The sequence below is a fragment of the Quercus suber genome, unplaced genomic scaffold (assembly GCF_002906115.3).
Source record: "Quercus suber isolate HL8 unplaced genomic scaffold, Cork oak 2.0 scaffold_147, whole genome shotgun sequence".
Lineage (NCBI taxonomy): Eukaryota > Viridiplantae > Streptophyta > Magnoliopsida > Fagales > Fagaceae > Quercus > Quercus suber.
In genome coordinates, this window is record NW_027069608.1 from 1193956 (window position 1) to 1221164 (window position 27209).

Below are 27209 nucleotides of genomic sequence, written 5' to 3' on the forward strand. Positions count from 1 at the left end.
TAGGCAGAGTTTGTGCTGAAATAAAATTCTGCAGAAATTTCATGTCTGCAATTTTTGATCGGTTGAATCTAATTTTCGATCGGTCAGATTTCACTAAATTTGAATTCTTCTTTCTGCAGCTTGTACATTCTTGTGTTCTGACTTGTAACACCTTGAGCATTGTCTAATAAACTCTATTGACTCTAAGATCTATACCTAGACAAGTTTGTGCTCACAATTTGCCAATTGTTCTAAACTTTTAGAACCTAACAAACACTCTTCAGATTCGAATTCAAAAGCAAAATCTCACTTCTTTCTCTTACCAATAGCTTTATAGTTTAAAGTCACTTCTTATTCTTAAAGCGAGGAGCTTTGGCTTCAATTCATAATGGGCACAAAATGTGAGGGGGTTAAGAATCTTTTTATCACTTGTAATGGCTCATGCCCAATTATAACATTGTCCACAAAAAGCTCCTCACTTTAAGAATAAAAAGTAACTTTAAACTATAAAGCTATTGGTTATTCCAAGTTTTATATGAATGATGTATGTATAAAGAAAAGAAAAGAAAAATGGTAAAAAAGAGCAGGATTAGTGGGCCAGATGGCATGGGCCATAAAAAAGATGGATTAGTAGAATCTAATCCCAAAAAAAAAGTGACCATCGGAAAAAAAGGGTGTGCGGTGTCAAATAAATGAGAGAGAAGTGAGATTTTGCTTTTGAATGTGAATCTGAAGAGTGTTTAACTCAAACGCTTGCTCGCTCGCTCTCTCTCTCTCTCTCTCTGAGGAAGAAGAGTCACCGCTAAGCCCTCTCTCTTCCCTAGTGTATTATAAGGTAACCCTGACCTTAACCCTAATTCATACCCATGTATTTTATGCAAATGACCAATTATCAAATTCATTTTAAATATCCCAGAATGTTACCTCCATTCATTCCAGCTTGTGAAAGTAAACGTTTTGAACCCATTTGATGCGATGGGAGTTTTTGTAAAGGCAAGTAAGATTAACACCAGCTATGGAAGTAAGGACTGACTCCTGCTAGTATCGCAGCCTAATGGTAGATCATAACTAGAGCCAATTAATAATTTGCCATGGATTAGAAACCAATTATTGATATTGAAATAGACTTATAAGAGCATCAAATGATACAATACACCGATATACTCTAAGCACCTTTCTCTCATTACGTTGGTTGAATTAATAGAATAAATTTAGTAACCTCTTATTTTATGTTAGCTACAGCACAAAGCAAACTAAAATTACTATAAAGGTAAATAAACTTTTCCCTACACAAATAGGTCACTTAGCACCAAAGTTAAGAAACTTAAATTAAACTTAACCTCAAATGTGTACCAAAGTCAACAATCATACTTAAATTGAAAAAATAACAGATTCACAACTAACAACTCTTAACTCCATAATTGGTTTAGCACAAAAAATCAAGTTGTAAATCAAGTGGTTTCATTCAATAATAAAATATAATCAAAGCATACCCAACCCAAAATATATACCCAACTTCAAGACCATACCCATGTTGGAAAAAAAAAAAAAAGGATAACAAAAGAGACAAAAAAATATTACAACAAATTTGAGGTGGCAAGTTATTATTGATGGGTAAAGCGATGACAGTAATATGCAAAAATTAGAACCAATAATAACATACTACTTAAGATTTGTTGTGAAATTATTAAGAATAAAATGTGGACCGAAATAGACCAAATGAGAATAAGTGGACCGAAATGGACCAAGATGGACCAAATAAACTGATGTGGATCGAATTGGACCAAAATCAACTAAATGGTCCTAAGTGGACTGAATTGGACTGAAATATACCAAATGGACTGAGGTAGACCAAATTGGACTAGGTGGACTGATGTGGATCTAATTGAAGGACCGAGTGAATCAAAGTGGACTGAAATACTACGATGATATGGTTCAATAAGTGTAATAACAATTAATGCTCAAGTTTTAGATATTCTATATAATATAATTCATAGGCTTACATAGAAACCTAATAAATTTGCATTGCGGTTTGTGTGTGTGTGTGTGTGTATAGGAGAGGAGGATGTCAACCCCCACATGCTTAGGGAAAAAAAAAAAAAAAAAGATAACAAAAGAGACAAAAACCGAAATGAAAATTGGCATTGAACACAATTGGAGTGCATTTAAAATATGGAACGCAAAATTAATGGCATTTAACACAATTTTTAAAATTTTTTAATACAAGACATAAATTTTACTCTAGCAAAATCTAAGTATATATGTGTGTGAAGCTCCTTCTTGAAAATTTGAATTCCAACTCTTGCCCCCCACACCCCACAAGTATTTATAATCTTGGAGTCACAAGCACTTATACTCTTGGAGTGATCATCACACCAAAGGTATGCAATGAACACAAAATTAAAATGTAATTAAAAATTAATTTTAATTCTTGATTTGACTTTCTTCTATTTTCTACCTTTTATATTATATTTGCATCAATATTCAACAATATCTACCACCGCAGCCCTTGTCCCCTGCACCCCACAAGCAATTATACTCTTGGAGCCACAAGCAATTATAATTATGGAGGACCATCGCACCAAAAGTGTGCAGTAAACACAAAAATAAAATGTAATTAAAAATTAATTTTAATTCTTGATTTGACTTTCTTCTATCTTTTACCTTTTTATATTATATTTGCATCAATATTCAATAATTTCTACTACCACACATCTTTGGTGCAACAGTCACTCTATAAGTATAAGTGCTTGTAGTGTATAGGAAGCAAAGGCTGAGGTTTGAGCCTCCAAGAGAGAGTTTCACACATATATACACATATATTAAATTAGAGTAAAATTTATATATTGTATCAACAAAAAAAATAAAACTAAAAAATAAAAAATCTAAAGGTGCGGCAAAAAATAAACCCTCCACTGGCAATAAATACTTCAGCAGGTCGCATGTTAACTCGGTGCACCTTTGTCCATTTGTCCTTCGAATAAGTTTGTCCATTGTCGTTTAAATTTGTAAATTAATATTACATTGAATTTAATTCGGTATTTTATTATTAATCAATAATTTCAATTTAGTTGAAAATTTTTAAGTGAACTCTAGATAAGTTTTATCCTTTATTTTTTCACATTTTTTTACTATGGCCTCTTTGGCCATTGCATTGCAAGCCATCTTTTTTGACATCACCATTTCCATCTAAATAATTAAACAATGTGAACCCAAAAGTTCGAAAGGACTTTACTCGTCCTCTAGGTGATCTGACCATCCATGTCAACTCATAATCAAATAAACAAGCCATACTAAAACCAAAAACAAACAAACAAACAAAAACAAAAACAAAAGCAAAAGGTTTCCTCATAATTTACAAGCCACAACTAATTTCTATAATTCAGGTTAAAAAATTGCAATACAGCTAAGTATCAGCTAATATCATCATCACCTCTTTGCTTTCCTCTATATCCTATTTCTTGCACGTAAAAAAATCAAATCTCTCGACTACCGCCCACATACTTTCCCGAAAAAAATGTGATCCTATGGAAAGGTGCCCCCTTGGTTGCAACTCACAGTTACCACCCACCATCAATTTCAGCAGAAGCAGCCAACTATAAATATACACCACAGTAGCATAACCCCAACAAAGGTAATACACCACTGAATCCATCCAATCTTAGCAAATTCCTTGGATAATGACCAGTCAGATAAATTCAAGTTCAGCTCAGCTTGCCTGAGTTAATATTCTGATTCAATGGACCCCCATTTTCTTCACAAGTAGAAACGTTAGGCATTGATGATGTAAGTGGACCATATCCATTACTCTTGATAGACCCAGGAGGGCTTTCTCTTGAATTTGTAATCCTTGTTTGCTCTGAATTTTTAACATCAGGTTCTTCAGTAACCACAGGCTGTTGCATTTCTATGTGCCGTGAAGATGGCACATCGCCTTTGCAGTACCTCTGCCACATGTTTCGGTATGTTGACTCAAGACTAAGGATATAGTTTTCTCCATCACAGACGGGGGACTTAGACATACGGTCTCTGAGAGCCGCCCTCAAATCTGAGAGGGCTGTAACGTCAGAGGCCAACTGCAGTGCCAATTGGACATATTCGTCTTCATTTTTGGCAACCAGATGTCCCAAACCTACAAAGCATCAGCCAGAAGTCCACCTTAATTAGGATGTTCGGGAAAAAAAAATCTTAAAAAAATACACTCTACCACTGCTAGTGCAATAAAAAAAGGCTGAAAATCTGAACCACAATGCTGGCCTGTTATTCCTTAATATTAGTCCCATTTGGTATTACCTGGTCTGAGATGCACTATTAAACTATTGTTATTAAAGAGTTGAATTGTTGACACATGCATTTTAGGCCTTGGAGTTACCAAATTTTTATCTTTAGAGGATATACATCTACACTCTTACAGAATGCAAACAGAGAATTGCATCTTCTTGGTGCTCCCCTTCCTAATCACAGATGTCTAAAGCATGGAAGATATATACTTCCTTCTTAGTCATATACAAAATATGAAATATGGCCTTATCTTTTTCAACAAATCATGCACATAAAACAAATACAAGTAGGCATGTCACAGAAATTTAGGAGACAAAAGATGGACATTAACAAAAAGGGAAAGCGAAAAGGTTCTCACCAACTTTGCTGAGAAGACTCACGCCAACATTGTGAGCATGCACTGATCCGGCCATAGTAACACATGGGACTCCCATGTACAAAGACTCACATGTTGTGGTGGTTCCAGCATATGGGAAAGTGTCCAGGCTACATAAAGAGAACATAAGTAAGAATCCCTTTATAGTTCGCATATGAAAAGCCACAAGATACATGGTTTGTAGTCCAATTGGCAGCATGTTATACATGACAAACATTGAGAATGGCTGAAAACACAACAACTAGAAAGGAACTTTAAGTGGACACTATTGTCACTGATTTTCAACAAAATTGTTTTATCTGACATAGAAAACACGATAATTCCAATTCCAACACATATCACACAAAGGAGGAAGAACAAAGAGCTAATTTTAGTCCTGTATAAAAGTAGGATGGGAGATCAAAAAAGAAATAAATAAATAAAAAATTCTGTTTATTTACATTATATGCTAAATAAACTAGTGTAAGCATCTCTGAGATTGGTATGTACATTTTGTGCTGAATAAACTCAGGCATTGGTGTGCAACCATAGAAAATGAGGAGAGGTAATTGTGTAGGACACACTTCTTAAAATGAATGATATGGTACACTGAATTAAGAACTTTTGTCAGACTTTGGCACCCATTTGATTCATTAAATAATACATAAATATTTCAAGTAACTTTTTCTATTTTGTCACTTACATACACATCCAGTGGGTCTTGGACCTGACCTCACCCTCCACCAAGCTCTTATAGATGGAAGGAAGAGGTGCCATTTGAGCTAGTATTCATTTAGTATGCAAAAAACTTCAGAGAAAAATTCCCTGTTAAAAAAACTCATTGAGTATACAAGTCACAGCAGGTTTGTCACTTTGTCTAACATATTCCATCCTTTGCATCCTTGCCCAAGTCAGATACTTCACTTTTTATTTAATTGGTAAGTTACAATTGAACCAGAGGGTTTTGAACCCACGACCTAAAGGTATTTCAAAAATCTTTTAAGTTGTGTAATGTAAGAAGTTATGATTTTATGTCACAAATCATTTGCATCAGAAAGAACTATTATACTGTTCAACTAAAAAACATATTATGCTATAGTTTCCTCTCAGATGCCAAGCATTAGACATTTTGTTCATAAAAATTGGACAGGTGTTTTATGTTAGCTATCGGCCACAAATCACAACTCCCCTCTGGTGTTCAGGCACAAAATTATGTTTGAAATTGTAAGCACAACGAAGGAGGTCAGTTAAAAAGAACAAACTTAAAAACTCATAAGTGCAGCATTTTATAATGGTCAAAAGGTGGTTTCTGAGGACATAAGTCATTGTGGGAGTGAACTAAAAATTCTAGAATTGAAAGTTGAAGCTATCAAATTCATTCCATTCAATAATTTCTTTGCCTTCCACTTCTAAAAAGTTGCCATTTCAGATGTCCTAGTAAAAAAAAGTCCTAGAAAGGCACCCTTGTCAAGTCCTAATAGTTAATGAAAACTGCCACTAACTAAAACAAATTAAATCCAATATAGCCCAAAAAAGGATAAAGAGCAAGGTCATGGGTTCAATCCCATCTGTGTGGCAAGAGTTGTATTAACCTTTTAAATAATTTTTCTTTTAAAAAAACTATAATGATTATTAATAAAAGATATAATTATATAAACAAAAGTCCATAATATGTAGAAAATATCTGGCTTCTACAGAAGCAAAATGTAAAGTTACTGGCTTGAGGAATGAAGATTTAATTACCTAATGTCCATAAGAGAATAGGCTTGCATATGATCATGGTTAAGAAGAATCAGTGGCAGAAGATCAACACGTAATGATTCTAAACCCAGTTGCTCCAATGTTGAAAGAAATCTCTCTCTTACACTATCACAACAAAAAGGTTTACATTTCACCACAAGGCGAGAATTTGGAACAGCACATAAAATCCTTGCCCAAACTTGCAACACCTTAGGGGTAATCTGATGAAGGACAAGCAAATGGAAAGGAAGATAAAGAATAAAATCAAAGGATATCAGAACATCAGTTGGACTTCAATAAATATACATTTTCAAGTAAATCAGTGATCTCATTCCAGTATAACCAATACCTTAGCTAGATTATTAAAACTACCAAATGTAATAAAGCCATTGGAAAGAGCAGGAGCTGGGGGAACTGGCCCAGCCTCAGGGGAAGGTGTATAGCAAAGGAAGCATTCTGGCAATCGAACCAACTCTTCAACATGCCTGCCATGTATTAATAATATCATTTTAAGAGAAAAGTGGAATAATATACCTCAAAGATCAAATTTAGTGCATTAAGTTGTACATGGAAATGTGCAAACTAAGACCTACTTTTGCTTTGTATCGGGAGGATCTGCCAATGAATCAGTGATTCTATAATCAATCGTAGGCAAACCAGTTGTATTTGGGTAGCCAATCCAAGTCACCTACAAATTCAACAACAGTCAATTATTTTATATGTATAACGACCAGCCTACCAAAGGATGCATTCCATTGTTGCAAATGCATAATATGTCATTCCACTTCAAAATGATGCCAAAATTTGAACTTAAATATAAAGGATACAAGACCATGGACCACCAATGCTCGCCATTCTCAAAGTGACGACAAATGCATAATTAGACTGCCAACAGTTTGAAGCAATCATCCCATACAATATGCAAAAAACCAAGCTGATCATTGCTTAATGCAAGTCTGTATGCTTGGAGTTGCATAATATTTTTTGGCAAGAGGCATTGTATAATATTTAGGTTCAGAAGATAAAATAAATCAATAACTGGCTTTTCATAAGACAATAACAGGTATATCAATTTTGCAAGTACCCATGTATTCTAAAAACAGTTCAATCATTTCAGCTCCACAAAAACAATAACTCGAAAATTAATTATACCAAAAGCTTTGGAACTTCTCCATTAAAAAAAATTAAAATAGGAGAGGTACAATAGCCTCCAACATACCTGTATGGGTGCAGGTCGACAAGCCATCATTCCCAACTTATTGTTAGCTGTATGACCAGTAAGTTCTACAAGGATGTCAACTTTATCTTCTCTCACCATGCTTGCCACCTTCTTTTCATCAATCCCATATATATCCCTCCATAGCCCACCCTTTTTTATGACTCTCTCTTTAAACCTATTAGTTTTTGCATCTGCCTGTAACATCATTTAAATAAAAAATGCTCTGTATTAGGATTAATAACGACTTGTGGAGACCAGCATGCGGAATAAGCATTGAAGAATTCACTCTAGCTTTAAAAATGCATGCGCTTGCATTCTCAATTATATACAGACATCAATTTTATATTACTGTAAGACTAAATTAATTTGAGTGTAAAATTCAAAATTCTAGTAATTACTCATCAGATTTTAAAATAAAGAATTCAAAGAAAATGGAGGGCATTTCTCAGATAGAGGCAGTGATGCCAGAGACTTTGGTAGTGTTAAATAAAATCATTGTAATGATGGAGGCTGCACTGATGGGAGTAGTGACGACCACAATAGAGATGGGGGTTGAGTAGCAGTTGTGGTGGTGAACTTCAGAGTGCTAACATCAATGTCGAAAAGCAATGGCAGTTGTCTTAGAGGTAGCAGTAGTGCGTCTGGTAAAAATTAGATGAAGTTGTGATAATGCTAACAATGCCCAGTGGTTGTGATGGAGGCAATACTGCTCATTTTTAGAATGGCGTTAGAAACAGAGGCGACAATAGCCACGTGCAATAGTGGTTACAATAACATTGACAGCGAAGACTGGCAATTCTAGTGGCAGCAATAGCATTAATCAGGAACACACAATGAACCAGAGCAGTATTGTCATAGGTGAAGCCAGCAGTGGTACTTCTGTCTTTCCAAGGATCAAACTATAAATTTTGGGCAATCTAATGGGCTCCCATAAAAATGATGAAGAAATGGTGCCATGAGTTAAGCAATTAACTTTTTTGAAATCCAAGCAATCAAACGTATAGAAACCACACAAAGAGGAGACCAAAAAATAGATGTATTGAAATAGAAACGATTGCCACAGTTTGGCAAACAGCGTAACATCAATAATATGGTTGTACGTCAGAGGATAATACCTTCACCACCGCTGAATAAACAACCACCTTGTACTTTTCATAGTTGTGATAGACTAGGGGGGCTTCTATAAAATATGATACAGAATGAGTGAAAAAATCAGGAGATACATATCCAATCACAAGCGGTCGTTCCAGATCCTTCCGGTTGTCCCATGATGTGTACTGTGGAAATAACCTCATGAAGCGCTTACCCCACTCCCTGCATTTAGGCTTTCAATTTAGATGAAAATGATCAAAGCTAGAAAATTTTCACTGTATATAAACTTCCAACAATCTAGTATTAAACCCATGCAATTTAATGAGAAGAGGGACCACCACTTGCAAACCAAATACAAACCGAATTTGTGTCAAAATCAATTTATATGAGATCCCTTATTCTAAATTAGGTGGTGACACCCACTAATGCAGTTCACTGAGAAGTGTCCCTGACCTCCAACTGAGATTTTCGTTTAGGGCAAATGATTAACATATAAAACAGTTTCCATCTAGCAGCTTGCAGAGTAAATGTACTATAGAACTCAAAAAAGATGCATTCAAGGTAGAAAAGTAAAAAACTTAACCTTGTACTCAAAATTGAAAACTAAGAAACAACTAACCTCACAATTTTCAAATCAGGCTTCTGGTTAAGACCCAATATTAGAAATATATATATATTCTAAAAAAGGTCAGTTTAGGTCTGGGAAGGTTAATAGTGAATACAGTGTGCTACTTGTCTTGACACAAAAATTCTTGGCTTTTATGGCTCAGTAACACAATAAAATCTCCCTGCATGTCTCATAAAGCACAAATTAAAATGAATATAAGTTGCTGCTTTAACATACATGCATATGCTCACAGCAACATGTAATGACTTTCTAGAAATACAGAAACCTTTAAAGAAAAATTATATGAATTCTAAAACAGGGCTGACAGATGAATCTCGTGATTAGATTCTCAGCCAAAGGAGGGGGTGAAGGCCTCTCTACATAGGTTCATAATGAAAAACTACATTGGTCACATCCAGTCATCTCTTAGAAAAGAATTTTTAATTGAAAAAACCATATGTTCCATTCCGCCAGAAGTCTGAGTATTATGTTCTTTCCAAACAGTCCACATAAGATAAGGTGGAACAGACATCCAAAGAGATGATACTATTATCTCAACCAAAATTTGCCTTCCAACATTTGAAAAGCACATTAATTGTGTTATGTATCACCACAAAATAGATTTACCAACCCCCCCACCCCCACCATACACACGCACAAAAAAAATAAATAAATAAATAAACAAATAAACAAAAAAAAAAATTAGAAGTTACTCCCAAGGGAAACACAAGAACATTTCTGGTGATGCAGAAATAAAAATTCTTACCATGATCCTGCGAATAAATCATACATTTATAATAAATATATTTTAATTTTATATTAGTCATCCAAGAATGAAGAAAAAATACATGACAGTTAATTAGTGATGGATGAAACCTGTGAGCCTCAAAAAGTTTATCATCATGTCCTTCATTTATGTAATTCTTCGCAAGCAATCGATTCTGCAAAAATGGTCAATCAACCACAGATAAGAACAATGTGGTTAAACAAGGGGGCCCAACCACCAAAAAAAGACAACACTAGCAAAGAATCAACACACAGGCATGTGGCCCTCAGATAAAATTACCATAAACTGTGCAATATGTATTACAAATTTGAAAACGTTCAGTGGTATTTGAAGAGAAAAAATCATATTTTTAAACTGCTGGCTACAAAAACCCATTAACTTCCTGATTTAGTTACAGCACAAATATTTTTTTTTTTTTTTGGATAAGTAATAGAATTTTATTGAAAATGAAAAGGGCTTCTCTATGTTCACAATGATGAACATAAAGCACCTTAGAAAATACAATCAGTTCAAACAGAATATCTAAGGGAAATTTGGAAATCAAAAAATTGAAGTACAAATAGTAAAACCCCATGTCCGAGACCAATCAAACAAAGTATGGAGCAGCAAAGACTTCAATTGATCAATAGATCTTTCAATCTCCTCAACTATGCGATTGTTTCATTCCTTCCACACTAACCACATCACACATGTTGACACCAAATTCTATACATTCAAGGAATGTTTGCCAAACCAATTTCACCAACCGAAAAGAAGGGATGCTACCTTATCCGGCAACACCCAATGGATCCCAAAAATAGTAAACACTTCACTCCATAAGGCATGAGCAAATGAGCAAACTCACAACGAATCAAAAGGTGAGTTACAATATTAACACTATATTTGGGAGGAGGGAAAGGAATAGAATAAAAAGAATTATTTTGGAATATTAGGTTTCATTTCCTTGTTTGGGAGTTTTAATGTAGGAATAGAAAGAAAATTCCCTTATTTGGTTGTTTGGGAGTATAAGTGGGAGAGAATGGAATGGTAGATGGGAACACTCATACCTCCCTATTCCCTTAAAACCTCAAAATTTCATTCCCCTTGGGAGGAATTAGAGAGTATGGAATTAACTTTAATGAAATTTTCACTAAAACTCCCAAAATACCCATATATATTCAAACATTTATTTTAAAATAAGGGTATAATAGTAACATTGTTATAAAATGAATCTCTTCCATTATTTCTAATGTTACTACCAAACAAAGTTACTTATATTCCATTCCTTTCCATTCTTTTAGTCCAAACAAGATTAGTTAATTCCATTTCATTCCATTTCTTTCTTTTCCTTTCCTTTCCTTTCCTTTATTACATTCTATTCCATTCCATTTCATTCCGTTCCTTTATGAACTCCTAAATGAAGTGTAAGGGATGAGGAAAAGTGTAACAGTATTTGTTTGGTACACGAGACAAGCACGAGGTAGTAACTCAAATAAATTAGGTTGTAGCTCAGACAATAAGTAGCTAAGCCTAGTTAAATATACTCTTTTTTTGATAAATAATAAGTATATTGAAATAAAAAATGAATACCCTAGTACAAGGGAGTGAACAAGGGAAAGGAAATCAAATACAAAAATTACAAGAGTCTAGGAAATCAATAAAAGAAGGGAATGATTGTTGTTGCAAAGCAAACAACCAATCCCTTAAAGTTCTAAAAAAGAGAAGCTTGAGGTCCGGAATAGATCTCTCAATATCTTCAAAACATCTACTATTTCTCTCCCTCCAAAGACACCACATTAAGCAATGAGGAACGATGGACCAAATGTAACCATTTCGATGACGACCAAAGCCGCCTTGCCAACACCCTAACAGCCCCAAAACAGTGTGTGGCATGACCCAAGTTACTCCAAATAGACCCAAAACCATAGACCATAGATCCATAGCAGAAGGACAATGAAGGAATAGATGGTCAACCGATTCACCATTTCTCTTACACATGTAGCACCAATCCAAAATCCACACCTTCCTTTTTTGTAAATTATCAATCGTCAAGCATTTCCCTAAGACAACAGTCCAAACAAAGAAAGCTACTCTAGAGGGAATCTTCTACTTCCAAATACATTTCCAAGGAAAACCAAAGAAAGTGTTGCCAACTAAAATTCTATGATAGTCTCTATCCAAGAAGCCCTTATCTTTGCTAGGAATCCAACGCATTTTATCCTCCCAAAATAATCATATCACTGTGGCACATTAAAATAAGTCCGTTCTAAATCTTGTGTGCCCAAAAGCACATCAAGTCTCCCACAAACACACCCACCCCCCCCCCCCCCACCCAAAAAAAACAACCCAAGAAGAAGAAGAAAAAAAAGACGGCCCTACACTGCATTTAATGTTCCAAATAATATTCTGGGCAACCTGAAAGATCATTCAAGGCTGTCAACAGTTTTCTAGAAGCAACACAAACATTTCACTCCAATTATAGTTACACATGCAACATTATATTACACTTTTTGACAATGAATTAATCAAAATTGTAACATTTTGGATGATAGGATGCCAAATGTTATGTTGTGGTAATTGTCAATCAAATAGTTATTGTAATTTCTTCTAAACTGAAAATTACAGTTCAATATTTATTGAATCAGAGTGCTCTGGGACCAAAACATTTTAACAGTAATTATCGAGCCCATCATCCACATTGAGCCCCATTCAGTATTTCAAAACACACATCAAGCTCAATTTCAGATATGATATTATTTTTTTTTGAAAAGTAATATTACTATTCTGAAAGAAAATTAAGACTGCAATGGAACAAAACACTCGAAACAATACTTTTTATGTGATGAAAAAGTTTGAAAGACACTTAACAAGCATCTAAGATGTGCAGGAGTTAATTTGCATGAGTTAAAATACCTGGCCTGCATTTCGAGAGTCAGGATCTATCTTAAGGCATTGCTCATAAGCATCAATAGCAAGAGTTATGTTGCCAGCATCTCTATAGAGAACCCCTACAAAGGACACACAGAAACAAATTTATAACAGAAGTAAATAGAAAGAGATTGCAGGAAGATAAGAGATAATATAAGCAAAAAAAATCTGCCCTGAAAAAAAAAAAAAAAAAGAGAAGAAGAAGAAGAAGAAAGGCATAAAAAAAAGATAGTTATTAATCCACTGCACCAATTAATTCAAAACTCCAAAATACCTGAAATCACCATGATAAGACTAGGTACCCCACTTTACATTACCCTATTCAGAAAATCCTATATGATCCTGGTTTTTAAATCCATTCTGCATAGCATCTGCCTTGTCCCCAAATTGATCTTTACACATACTTAGATTCAGGGGAGACGTTTTTTGTGAATTCACAATGAGCTTGTAAGCAGCTGTTGGGTCAATCCCCCACTGGAGTTCTTGCACTCAGATTCTCCAGCTTTTTGTAAGCACCCATCCCTTCAGTTAGACCTTATTAACTTACATATAGATAGACCAGGAAATGCTTGACGACAAAAGCCGGTACCCAGTGTTGGTCCAGCCAAAATATTGCAGTCAGGTTTAGGTAGGCAGACCAGATTTTCTAATTTCCTTGCCAAAGGTGATTCTTATAATGTAGTCAATTAAGTTGAAAAAGAATTCCCGTACCCAAAGATATACTGTCAAAGTAATCTACAGTTCATCAGACCTAAAAACGTCATTTCTTGCAGCAACCTAATACTGAAAGCATTTCCAACATGAACTAACTTAAACTGAACTAACAAACTTATTTTCACATCATAGGAAAATCAATTTTGCCAAATCATGCACATAGTCCAATGAGTTAAGGACCAAAGGATTTCAGAAATAAAACATTCAGGCAGACAACAGACTAACCCAAGTTATTATATGCCTCTGCGTATGTAGGATTTGCAATGATAGCTTTCTCAATCAAATTCGCAGCGGCATCCATTTTACCCTGCCAATAATGAAGGTAGTTGACTGTCTTAGACTATGGACATTTCACATATCAATCATCAGGAAGAAATTCAAAACCAAACCTGGACAGTGAAAACAACACCAAGATTGTTCAATGATTGGGAGAAGTTCGGTTTGATTGACAAAGCCAACTGCAAATGATCATAAATAACGAGGACAATGTTAAGGATGTTGATTATGGCAAAGACATGCACTCCACACATGAAGGGGGGAGTAAAAACAACAATAAGAAAAAGAAGAGGTGTCTTGCACAAGTGTTGAAAAATTACTTGATAACACTCTACAGCTTTATCAAGGTTGTCTCGATCTTTATATATTACTCCCAGATTGTTGCACGCCTCCGCACAATGGGGATTAAAGTGGATGGCAAGTTCATAGAAAACAATAGCCTTCACAAGTAGACACTAATTATTGAATCTCAGGTTTTCCAACTACAGCCAATCAATATAACCTAAAAAAAAAAGGATGAACTTGATGCTTGGAAAGAGAGAAATAGACAACCCCCAAGAATCACTTACCATGTCAAACTCAAGCATTTCACCATAAGCAACCGCTAAATTATACATAGCATCAGCATAGTGCCAATTATAATACAAAGCCTTTTTGTAATATGCCACACCTTGATTGATGTCACCCTCCAATTTAACCTAAAAAATGCCGAATCCAATATCACACATGGAACAATTGAACAGTTGTTAATAAAAGAAAACAGAATCCACAAACAAAAATCAGGGGACAGAGAACCTGTTAGGATATCAAGCTAACACAAAAGAAAACAGAAATCAATAAACAAAAATCCGTGGAAGGACTACATATTAGGATATTTAGCCAACACATAATGGTAAAAGAATAACACAATCATAGATATGGCAACCATTGCAAGTGCATGATTATCATGTTGACTGTTATGATTCAAGTAAAATAGGACAACCAAGTTTCTACAGGAAAAAGGCAAAGGCTAGTGATCAAAGTGCAAGATGCAAAGTGAGAGTGAAGAATTTTGAAAGGAATTTGTCACAAAAGAGGTTGCAGAGTCTCTCCTTTAAGTTGCTGATCTCTTTCAATAGTGACAGATAACTGCAAATGGAATTAAGCCACAACTTATACCGCTATTCTTCCGAGAAATTCTAAGCCATGAAGAAGAAATATTATCCATTTCTAGATTCACAACATTAAGAGTGATATGCAATCTTTTCCCTTATATGTCTAGATAACTCCGTATTTAGTTTTTTTTGGGTACACAAGGTTACAATCTATTCTGAATTCCAACCAACATCGAGAATGTTATGTCCCTTCACCCAAAGTTAAAAATGGGATTTTGTCAGCCAATCAACAACCATAAACCACGCCAGCATAAGCAGATATTAACAATGGTTTAAAAAAATAAAATAAAAAATAAAAAATAAAAAAAATAAAAAAAAAAAGCAAGTTAACCCTTGGGGTTGGTAGTTTTTAAGATAGTATCAAAATCCTGTTTATCTAAAAGGTCCTTGGTTTAAGTCTTGGTGCCACCCAGTTTATCAGTTTCTTCTTTTCTGTATAAGCAAGGCCTATGGTTGGCTCAGGATTGTTGGGCAGGCCTATAGGAAGGATGAGTGCTAGTGTATCTGTGAACTCAATATACTTTATTGACACAATTTCTGACAGCTTAAACTTTGAAGGCCGATGGTTACCAACACAGAACATAAAATGCAAATTCAGATGTAGTTACAAGAAGTAAATGTTCAGGAAATAAAAAAGTAAATGAAAACAAACAGATGAGAAGTCACCTTTGTTCCTAAATCTGTCAGGGCTATTGCCATATTATTCTTTGCAATCTCAAAGTTTGGTGATACAGCTAGACACCTGACACAGCAAGGCAATTAAGCACATATAGCATCAGTGGTAAAACCATGAAAAGAAAATTACAGAAATCACGTGCGAGGCCCAGCTCAGATCTAAAAAAATTAATTAAAAAGAAAAAGACTTTGAAGGCCCAACAGACAGTGTACTGGCAGATTACCTCTCATAACAAGCAATAGAGGACTCCAAGTCATTACGATTTTTGTATATGACTCCCAAGTTGCAATATGCTTCAGCATACATAGGTCTCTCCAATACAGCCTTCTCATAGCAATTCAGGGCCAAGTCGAATTGCATCATCTCAGAATAGACTACACCAAGATTATAATATGCAGGCTGCATGTATCAAAGTGAATAAGACTATAAATTTGCTTGTATACCAAAAAGAAAGGCAGACAGCAGCAGAAAGTGTGTTAATGAAATTACAGCATAGTGTGGATCTATTTTGAGTGCTTCATAATACTTCTGAATTCCCTCCTGAACGCTCCCAGCAAGCTTAAAGCCAGTTCCAATATCTGTTAAGACAATGGCTAGGCATTCTGCAGCTGGTTTGTATGCAGGGTCTGCTCTCAGAGCTTTCTGATACGACTGTAAATCAAATTGATCAAGTCTTAGCAACAAAATTCAGTAAATGGCTCTAGTATAAAATTGTAATTAATTACTCGATGCAATATGTAGATCAAGTTCAAATTAAAGTGATTATCAATACTTTCTTTTCTTCTTTTAATAGGTAAAAACTTAACAACCCATGCACCTGTACATGATTGAACCCATAAACCTATCCTCCTCCCTTTACCTATGGGGTCATAATCAATGACTGCTAATAAGGCATGTACAATATGTTACAGGAATAGCTGATAAATGGTCAAGTTAGGTCAAGCTGATAATTAATTGAGCTCAGCTAGAATCATGATACCTAAAACCAAACTCAGCCATAGCCCTAATTATTCAGCCCAAGTTTGGCCCCCTAATATGTAACAGACATCAAGCAGATTCCGAACACCAAAATTAAACTACTCATGAAATTTTTTTCTTCACTCTAATGAAGTGGAAGATTGAGAGTCAGGACCTACAGGCCAAGGGCCAGTCTCAGGTAGACAGTAGAGTGCAAAGGCAGAAGGAAGCTTCACTGCAAGACCCAACCGTCAAGCAAAAGAAAGGTCACGTAGTTGAAATGTTATCAAAATATAGGTCTACTTTGGAGTAGGCTGGGCCTCAACTTCTATGCTAAATCTACCAGTTTAGTATAAATTTTGGCTCACATGGCAGCACATAGGAGAATAGCCAAATAAGAAAATATGAATTGATATGAATTCTTCCAAGTACTTTTCCTTTCACATTTCAGACATTCATCCTCCTTTGTTTCTGATAAGTACATTCATACTTTCAGACAAAAGCTTTTGATATCTACTAGACTAGTAGAAAACAGCCTTCTTGTTGATGTGAAACTCAAAAAGGAACACCATAAATCTTGTACTACACACGTTAATCGAGTGCCAAGTAGCAAGAGGCCCATGAAATTAAAGATTTTTTTAATTGTGAAATCAACTACTGATTAATCCAAATTTTAAAAAAATTAAAGTCTTTCTTTTGCCATGATAGAACTAGAAGTGACTTAACTGTCATGAGCATACCTCAGCAGCCTCCACTAGGCAACCCTCCTCTTTGTACAAAATACCACAATAAGTGAGGGCACAAGCATTCTCTGGCTCCAATCTGATGGCCTCGGCAAAGCTTTCAAACGCAAGCTTTGTCATATTCTGCATCTGCAAGCATATCCCTTTACCAATGTGAGCTTCCACATTACTACTATCCTTCTCCAATACACTCTCATAAAGAGCAAGGGCATCAACAAACTTGTTCCTCGAGCGGAGAATGTTAGCATAAGCAATGGCATCTTTCCCTTCAAACCTCTTGTGCAGTGGAACAACCCCCACAAGAGAGCCGCTAGTACTAGGAGACGACTGTGATCCATTCAAGAAACCATTATCTCTAACCGGGTCACCCTCTCTCCCATTCCCAACAACTTTTTCCGGCCACGCCATCCTAGCACCCCCCCCTACAACCTCAATTCCCTGAACCAAAAAACCATCATATACAATTCAAACCACATACACAAAAGTTGCCAGCTAGTACATTCAACTTATTAAATAAAACCAAAGTTCCAAACTTTCAAACTTTCAAAACACTAGTTCAATTGAAAAATCAATTCAGTTCAATCAACAAAAAACATTACCAGCATAACAAGAAATAATCACCCAAAAAAAAAAAAACCCCAAAAGCTGAAACCCTAAGCTGATATGATATAGCATGATCACAGTAGCTACTCTCTAACAAAGACTGATCACAAATAATATAATATATCAAAAAACCAAAAAAACCCTAGTGAACAAACTGGCATTAAAGAAAGCAAGATAGTACATTTATGAAAGATTAGGGATTCAAAAGAGAGAGAGAGAGAGAGTGAGAAATTGCTCAAAAAGATTAGGGATTTGGCGGCGCTTACAGTGAAGGTCGACGAGTTTGTTTCGAGTACTAGAAGCACATAGTAAAGAGCTAAAGTTCTTTTCTTTTTTGGGCTCAGAGAGAGAGAGAGAGAGAGAGAGAAAGAGAGAGAGAGAGCCAGAAAGACCCTCTCTCCGACAGAGTGATTCGATGTATCCTAAAACCCCAGAGGCAAAGAATAGAGAGAGAGACAGAGAGAGAGTCCAATGGTTCGGTCCGTTAATTACAATAACAAAGTAAAACAATAACAGCAACGTTTGGAATATAAGAAAGGGCAAAGTAGAAGAAGGGGGGGATTTGGTTTGGTTTTTTTGTTTAATGTTTTTTTAACCCTGTTGTTCGTCGGTATTTGCTGTTAATACCACTCGAAGCTTATGGCGTTCATTATTGTCATTTGTCGGTAGCACTCGTTGTTGACATGTTGTTAAATGATAATGCTAAGCTATCGTGCTCCTGCAACCGGCTCACTCCACCAATTTTGAACTGAGAGCTTTCTCGTCAAGAATACTAAAATTTTTAGCATTTAATATTTTAAAATTTTACTTTATTTATTATATAGTCTCATTTTAAAATATATCAAATATCAAAACTTCTACACTTTTTATCATTTCATTTAAATAATATAAACTACTTATTAAAATAATAATAAAATAACTTAACACAAACAACCAGCCAACCACTTCACCAACATGAGAATAAAAAACTTTTTGTTTTTTACAATTCATGCTACAGTGAGCTTGTATTAATACAAGCTCACTGTGCAAGTATGCCAAAAATTTTACAATTTGAAAGTTTTGATGGAGTTGCTTTTTTGGTGTTTTGATGCTAAAATTTAGCATATACCCCTTTCAGCATCCTTAATGAGGATGCTCTAAGGATCGCAGCTTTCAACACACACCATCACAGTCTAGTTATTGAATCATTTTCAAAAATATTTTTATAATTACATTTTTTATGTGTTTTTTTATTTTGTATATATTTACAAATATATATATATATATATATAAAATAAACTCTTTTAGCAAGCAAAAAACAAGATTTTTTTTTTTTGGGTAATTCGGAAATGACTACTGGCTTAGAAGTTAGAACTAAGCGGAAAAATGTTTTACCACTTACCAAACTAAAGACCCGATCTTAACTAATAATTACCCATTAATACGGGCTTACAATTTATTAAGATTTTTTAGAGTTTGATTAAATTTTCTAAGGTTTAACTTTATCATGGAGTTAAAAATCTATTCATTTTGAAATAAGTGAATTGGAACAAGTTGATCAATTTTTAATGTTTTTATTAATTTTTTTTTTTGATAATATGATAAAATATAATCCAAATAGAACTAATTATGATACAAGTAAATCCATTCATGTCTTTTGTTCACTTAATTACTTGATTTTCTTAACCTTTGTATCTCTCCTTCTAATTTCAATCATACTCATATTGTGTTGGTTCCAAAAAATAAAGATCCCAAAAGAGTGACTGGTTTCCATCCTATTAGCTTATGTAATATTGTTTTTAAATCGACATCTAAAGCTATAGCCAATAAACTCAAAAGGATCTTACCATCCATTATTAGTGATACTCAAAGTGCTTTTTTGTGCATGGTAGATTGATCAATAATAATGTCCTGGCTGCTTTTGAGAGTACGCACCATATTAATCAGAAAAAATAAGGAAAAAGAGGGGAGATGGCATTAAAGCTTAATATGAGTAAAGCTTATAATAGAGTGAAATGAAGTTCATGTCTTGAGAAAATTATGGAGAAGCTGGGGTTTGATCCAAAATGGAGAAGCTTGGTGTTGAGATGTATCTCTATTGTTACTTATTCGGTATGAATAAATAGGAAACCTTGTGGCAATATCATACTGTCTAGGGGACTTTGCCAAGGTAACCCTCTCTTCACATACCTTTTTTTATTATGTGTTGAGGGTTTATCAGCCTTGATAATAAAATCTGTATGTTCTATTGAGTTGGAAGGCATTGCGCTTTGTAGTGGGGTCCCAAGTTGTCTTACCTATTTTTTGTAAATGATAGTCTAATTTTTGTAGAGCTACCCTTAAAGAATATGACTCTTTGCAACGTGTCTTACATGTGTATGAAAAAGCTCCTGGCCAACAATTAAATAGAGCTAAGACTACCCTCTTTTTTAGCTCGAATACTGACAATGTCATTCAAGAAGAGATTAAACTCAAATTTTGGAGCTCAGGTTATCCAACAACATGACAAGTATCTTAGCCTCCCTTCTTTGGAGGGTAGGAAAAAATGTAACACATTCAATGACATTAAGGAGAAGCTTGCAAAGAAACTAGCTAGCTAGTTAAAAAAAGTTTCTTTCGAAGACGGGAAAAGAAATTTTGATCAAGACAATAGCTCAAGCTATCCTAACTTATATAATAAGCTGTTTTAAACATCATAATTCTCTGTGTGATGAATTGACTAGCTTGATTCGTAATTTTTGGTGGAGACAAAAAAGGATGGGAGGAAGATGGCTTGGTTGAATTGGGAGAAACTTTGCTTACCTAAATCACGTAGGGGATGGGTTTTAAGCAGTTTAAGCCTTGAATCTTGGCGCTAGCTCTTAGATAAACAAGGATGGCAGCTACAGAATTGGCAGAACTCCCTGGTGTACCAAGTGCTTAAAGCTAGATACTTTCCAAATTGTGACTTTGTTCATGCAGCTTTGGGCAGCAATCCATCATATATTTGGCGAAGCATTATGGCAGCCCAACAGGTGGCTTAACATGGTCTACGTTGGTTTGTGGGGAATGGTTCTAGTATACGGATTTGGAGTGATCAATGGCAACCCGATTCCTCTAACCATAAGGTGGTGTCCCTAAGAGCTAATATTAATCCAGAGTTATGAGTTGCTGACCTCGTGGATTTTGTTAGTTTCTGTTGGAAGAAAGAAGTACTTGACAACCTGGTTTCACCTTTTCAAGTTGACGTCAGTCATCAAGAGCATACCTTTAAGCAATAGGTAGCCGCCTAATAAGTTGGTCTGGTCTGGAACTCAGAATGGTTGTTTCACTGTATGGAGTGCCTATAAGTTTGCATTGGAGTTATCCTCTACCTCGTCTACGGGGTCCACGTCAGATGAAAGCCGGCTTCGTAAGTTTTGGAAACTATTATGGGGATTAGCGATTCCTCCTAAAATTCAACATTTTGCTTGGCGGGCTTGTCAGGATATTCTTCCAATGAAAGAAAATTTTGTGCACTGACATGTGCTTAATGATAATGTATATGAGGAGTGTAAAGCTGGTTGTGAATCTACGGGTCACTTATTTAGGTCTTGTCCCAGTGCGTGTAAATTTTGGAATTGTTCTGGAACTTCTGGGCTGTCTTGGTCGTATTAGTTCAATAGTTTCTATGATCTCCTTTGGCATATTATGATGGTAGAGAAGTTTGAAGAGGATAAGATCGCTCTTGTAGTATCTATGGCTTAGAGTTTATGGGTTAATCAAAATGAAATTCGACATGGAGGGAGGAGGAAGGGCGAGCTGGAATTGGTGTAGTAGACTTTGAGATACCTATACGAGTATCAGGTTGCCAATGTGGTCTCTCCACATCTGCCTCCAGACCTGAATGCTACCTGGGTGCCACCCACGGGTTCCTTTTATAAGATGAATGTGGATGGAGCTGTGTTTTCGAGTCAGAAGGAAGCCAGTGTATGGGTTATTATCAGGGATGATAAGGGATTGGTGGTAGCAGCTCCAAGCAAGAAGATTCTCGGTCCTTCAGGTGCTCTAGAGGTGGAGGCAAAAGCTTTTGAAGCTAGTATTCAATTGGCAAAAGATGTGGGTATTCATGAACTTGTGTTGGAAGGTGACTCAATTATTGTTTGTCGGGCTCTTAATAGCATCTCTCCTTCTCCTACTTCAGTAGCTCCTATTATCTATGGTATTAGGGCAACTTCTCATGATTTCGCTTTGTAGTATTTTCTCATGTGTGTAGGCAAGGAAATAGACCAATCTATCTTTTAGCTGAACATGCTTTTAGCATTATTAATTTTTCTATTTGGATAGAAGAGACTTATTGTTTCTTACAATAAGCTCTTCATCATGGTGTAATGTCTTTGTTTATTTAATGAAAGTTTTAGTTTTCCAATAAAAATAAAATAAAATAACTAGAGGATATCATATCATATATCATATACACAATTCACTCTCGTTTTGCCACGTGGCTAAAATAAATAAATAAAACTATTCAAGCCCAATCTACATGCAATAACCACCTTAAAAAAGTAAAATAAAATAAAATAAAAATAAAAATTGGTCTAAGCCCAATACATCCACAATGCAACCTTAATAACAGAAAGCAAACGCCGTTGCTTAACACATTTGCCTCCTAAAAGTTTTTTATTTTTATTTTTATTTTTTTATATACAAGATAGAAATTCTATTTTATTCTAATTTAAAGTGTATATGTGTGTGAAACTTCCTCTTAAAGACTCGAACCCCGACCTTCTCCCCCCCCCCCCTCCTAACACCCTACAAGTACTTATATTTGTAAAATAACTATTGCGCCAAGGATGTACAGTGATACCTCTTAAATGTTACCACTACTACTGCAACAACAACAACATAAAATCCATTTACAGATGTGCATGAATAGTTTTTATTTTAAAAATATTTTATAGAAATAGAAATTAAAACTGTTTTAAAACAAAGATAAAAACATCTTTTTTTTTCTTTTACCTGGTTCACATTATCAATGAAATACTTAAAAAAATTTAAAAAATTAAAAAATTAAAAAAATTATTAAAAAAAAAAAAAAAAAACACCACTAGCAAAAAAGGGAGGTTTAAACATAGTTCTCCCCATTAATGAAATACTATGACTCCATGATTTAGGCTGCATTTTTTTTCGCATGAAATGCATTTCAAGAAATCATTTTACACTTTGCTGTGTGTTTGGTTGCGCATAGAAAATTTGGTCAAACAAAAAATCATTTCTGTTGACTGTAAAATATACCCACTTTAACCATAAAATTAATGACACTCTCATTTTACCTTCAAATGAATTCCAAGACTCAAGAGAGAGAGAGAGAGAGAGAGAGAGAGAGAGAGAGAGAGAGAGAGAGAGAGAGAGAGAGAGAGAGAGAGAGAGAGAGAGAGAGCATAGGGGTTCGAAACCCATCTCCCCTTTACTCCACCCCACGCACCAACGAGAGAGAGACGCAGCTCCACCCCACACGCAGACGCCGGTCTGAGGTCCCCCACACTTCGACGAGCAACACTGCCGTATCCGATCCACTCAACCTCACCTCTGCCCACTTTGAGCTCAACATGTACCCGATCCACCAAGGCAAAACTCTCCCTCACGCTGGCGAAGCCCATCTCACCTCCAACATCTCTGATTTGTCGCTCCTTCACGCCAGCGAAACACTTCTGTCAAACCCACCCTATACAATACCTGATCCACCCAAGACTGATCCACCCAAGACCGATCTCGTTGCCACCGCTGAAGATCGTCACCTGAACCAAAGACTGATCTCATTGATTTTGATTTTGTGGATAAAAGATATTGTGGTCGGTGTTTCTTCCTCTTCTCACCGAGTTTTTGAATAAAAGATGTTTTTATTTTGAATTTTGGTTGTGTTAAGTGTATATTTTGAATTTCTCTATTATAAAATGTGTTAGGGAGCTGAGAAAATGTGAAAAAATTGTAGGAAAATAACATTTTCCGAATGTTACCAAATACCGAAAATTGTTTTCTAAACTATTTTTCATTGTAGAACCAAACATCCGGATTTCATTTTCCTTACGGAAATTTACTTTCCCCTGCATTCATTTTACACTCAGAATTCGATTTACATTGAAACAAACACAGCCTTATTTCTATTTGAAATGGAATTTGTTAGTTTTTGCCTTTGTGGTAGCTGGTAAATAAGGATGGCAGATTGTTTCTGTGTTGGGTTGGAGAGTATTTACTATTTAGGCCTAGCCCAAAATAAAATTAATGAAAGAACAATTTTGAAGGCCCACCATTTTAGGTTGTTTGGGTTTAGGATTTCGGGTATCACGTGCCGGTTTGGATAGAGATTATAGTTGCGTTGCGTTTTACTTGTTGCGTTTTCTCTCTTCTTTTTTTCTTTTTTTTTTTTTGGCCAGATTTCTTGACTTTATGGGACAAAAAATACTGTTCATGAACAGTACGTGCACTGTTTACGCACTGTTCATATATTGTTCACGATTAAAAAATGTTAAAAATGGGTCTCACGGTACTATTTATACATTTAAAAATTATTTTGCTACAATGTTTTCAGCAATAATCAGTTTTCAGGAACAATAAGTTATATCCAAACAAGCCCAATTGGAAACGCAGTGAGCAGGATTTGTCCAACTTTAATTCTTTTACAATTACATGTTTTTAAGGGCTTTTTCCACCTAATTACTCACTCTTTCACCGGGAAAACTAATGGTGCATAACATCCCGTTGAACAAAAATGGGCTTTTATTTTCTCAAATTACTTTTTTTTATATCTATATATTAAGAGGATTTAGAAACTAGGGTATATTTGGTAACTGTTTTTTTACCTTTATTTTCTGTTTTCAAAAATAATTTTTTATTTTTGAAACTAAAAAACTTGTTTGGCAACTAAAAATGAACAAAAAACAAAAACTGTTCTCAAAACTCAATTTGTGAAGGAAACTGAAAACATACAAATGTTGTTTTCAATTTTTAATTTTCAAAAGTTAATGAAAATATGCATTTAATTTTATAAATCTGTCTATTTTAATGAGTTTACATTAAAGTTCAAATTCTAATAACAACATATTTTAATATTTTCTATTTTTCTTTCAAAAAAATATTTTTTTAATTTCAACTAACCAAATATGTTTTTGATTTCAAAAATACAAGAAAATTGTTTTTTCTTTATATTCCTGTAAACAAGTTTTTGAAAATAGAAAACAAAAACTGTTAACCAAACATAACCTTTAGTTACCTCTATTTCCATTGATTAAAATACCCCTAATATATTATATTATTACTATACATAAAAAAAAAAATGGTGCATATAAGGAAATTCAATCACTAAATTCAAAAAATAAAAAAAATAAAAAATCAAATCTCACCTTTCCACAACCAAGCATTTACACAACCATTTTTTTTTTCTTTAATAAGAAATTAGAAAAAGAGGTTAAACAACCCACGTTTTCTCTTCTTCTTCTTTTTTCTTTTCTTTTTTAAAAAACACCCTCATTTTTTAAAAAAGTTTAACACATCTTTTTCCTAAAGGTGAAAATACATTATTAGTCCCTCAAGTTTACATACTAAGTGCTATTAGTCCCTCAAGTTTGAATTGAGCACTATTAGTCTCTTAGGTTTAAAAAATGATCTCAATTGGTCATTTCGTTAACAACAATTAGTTTTAGTAACTACCTGGCTAATGGAGTTACGATGTGACAAATTTTAAGTGACGTGGCATCTAATTTATTATTAAAAAATTAATATCCAATATCTGACTCATTAAAAAACCATTAATTTATTAGAACCCAGCTTAATCCGGGTGACCCATTTAGAAACAAATATTCCCAATTTCAAATAACACTACCCAGATGAGATATCCTTAACAACGTCGTCATCCACCACTCAATTGCCTCCTCCTTCCTCAAGACATATTCCTCTAACACGCAAAGCCCCTGGTGTCACATATCTTTTCATGTTAAAAAACATATGTTATTTTCTTGAGCTTTATGAGTTAGTTACTAGCCTAGTAGACTACTAGTGCCAACTTCATTCACGGACTACATAAAACTCTTTGGTGTAATTACTTGCTCTTCTATATTGTTCTTTTCATTATTCTCGATCTCATAACCACCACAAAACATCAGATATTATAATCAATTAATCATGCTTAGTTTCGATTTTAAAAGTAAAAGTAATATGTAGTTGAGTTGTTCGTCACACTAATGACTCAGTGTATCAGAGAGATGGGTCAAGATGGAGGAGGACGGTGGTGAGAGCGGTGGACAATGATGTTGTTAGGGATCTCCTTCACTAGTTTCAAATCTAGGCAGTATCATTTGAAATTGGGAAAACCCATTTCTAAACGGGCCACCCGATTAGATTGGGTTCTTCTACTGGGTTAATAGGTTTTTTTTTTTTTATGTCATATTTGAATCTTGATTTTTTAATATTAAATTTGATAACACATAACTTAAAATTTGTCACGTCATAGCTCTATTAGCCATGTAGGTAATAAAACTAATAGATGGACCAATTACACTTATTTTTTAAATTTGAGGGATCAATAAAGTTTAATTTAAATTTAAAGAACTAATTGTGCTCTGTAGGTAAACTTTAGGAACCAAAAGTATAGTTTCGCCTTTTCCTAAATATTAGCACAAACTATATTTATTTAAATATATCTCACACCTATATCTTTTTCCTAAAAATTAGTACACATGGCAAACAAAAAATATTTCCAAACTCTTTCATCAAACTTAAATTCAGTACAGAACTACAAATAAATTCTAAATACAAATTTTTTTTTTATATTGAATAGAGTTGCAACTTCATGTGAAGTGGATTATTAGATTGATTTTGATTTGTATTGTTTGCATCGATTTAAATAGGATTTCTTTTTAATACTGATATTTGTTTGGGTTTTGATTTTTGTGCAAAAAACTTATTTAAGTTTACCATTTTTCGTTGGCCCATTCCACGGCTTGGGTTGGTGTTTACGTACATGTGCCAAAATTGCTGCTTTTGTTTGATATGGGTACGTTTGCTAGGGTATTCTTTTAACATTTATGAGTACCTTTAGACCCTCTTTTTTTTTCTTTTGGAGAAACTAGGCCCTGTTTTTGGTTCAAGAGAAGGGTCATTATTTTGCTTTTTGGACATTCGTGAGT

The 27209-nt window shown here is 34.7% G+C and overlaps 2 protein-coding genes across 3 annotated transcripts; one reads left to right on the top strand and one right to left on the bottom strand.

Moving 5' to 3' along the window:
• Positions 1–3305: 3305 nt before the first annotated feature.
• LOC111996774 (probable UDP-N-acetylglucosamine--peptide N-acetylglucosaminyltransferase SPINDLY) lies at positions 3306–18734 on the bottom strand. 2 transcript variants are annotated; one of them, XM_024028772.2, is made up of 18 exons: positions 18357–18734; positions 17485–17925; positions 16277–16438; positions 16011–16186; positions 15778–15853; positions 14527–14655; positions 14278–14397; positions 14071–14139; positions 13907–13988; positions 12953–13047; positions 10150–10214; positions 8690–8888; positions 7575–7769; positions 6949–7043; positions 6705–6840; positions 6359–6576; positions 4619–4746; positions 3306–4111 (listed from the first exon to the last, which is right to left on the bottom strand). In XM_024028772.2, exons 2-18 carry the CDS (start codon positions 17893–17895, stop codon positions 3684–3686), a joined length of 2784 nt encoding a protein of 927 aa, XP_023884540.2. In that variant the 5' UTR covers positions 17896–17925; positions 18357–18734; the 3' UTR covers positions 3306–3683. The 2 variants fall into 2 exon arrangements, with proteins under 2 accessions (XP_023884540.2, XP_023884541.2); XM_024028773.2 differs by lacking the exon at positions 18357–18734 and having other exon boundaries at positions 17471–17585.
• A 3007-nt stretch (positions 18735–21741) lies between these two features.
• Positions 21742–22284, top strand: LOC112001619 (uncharacterized). The gene is made up of 2 exons (XM_024033791.1): positions 21742–21777; positions 21895–22284. The coding sequence occupies exons 1-2, from the start codon at positions 21742–21744 to the stop codon at positions 22282–22284; spliced, it is 426 nt and encodes a 141-aa protein (XP_023889559.1).
• The last annotated feature ends 4925 nt before the right edge of the window (positions 22285–27209 follow it).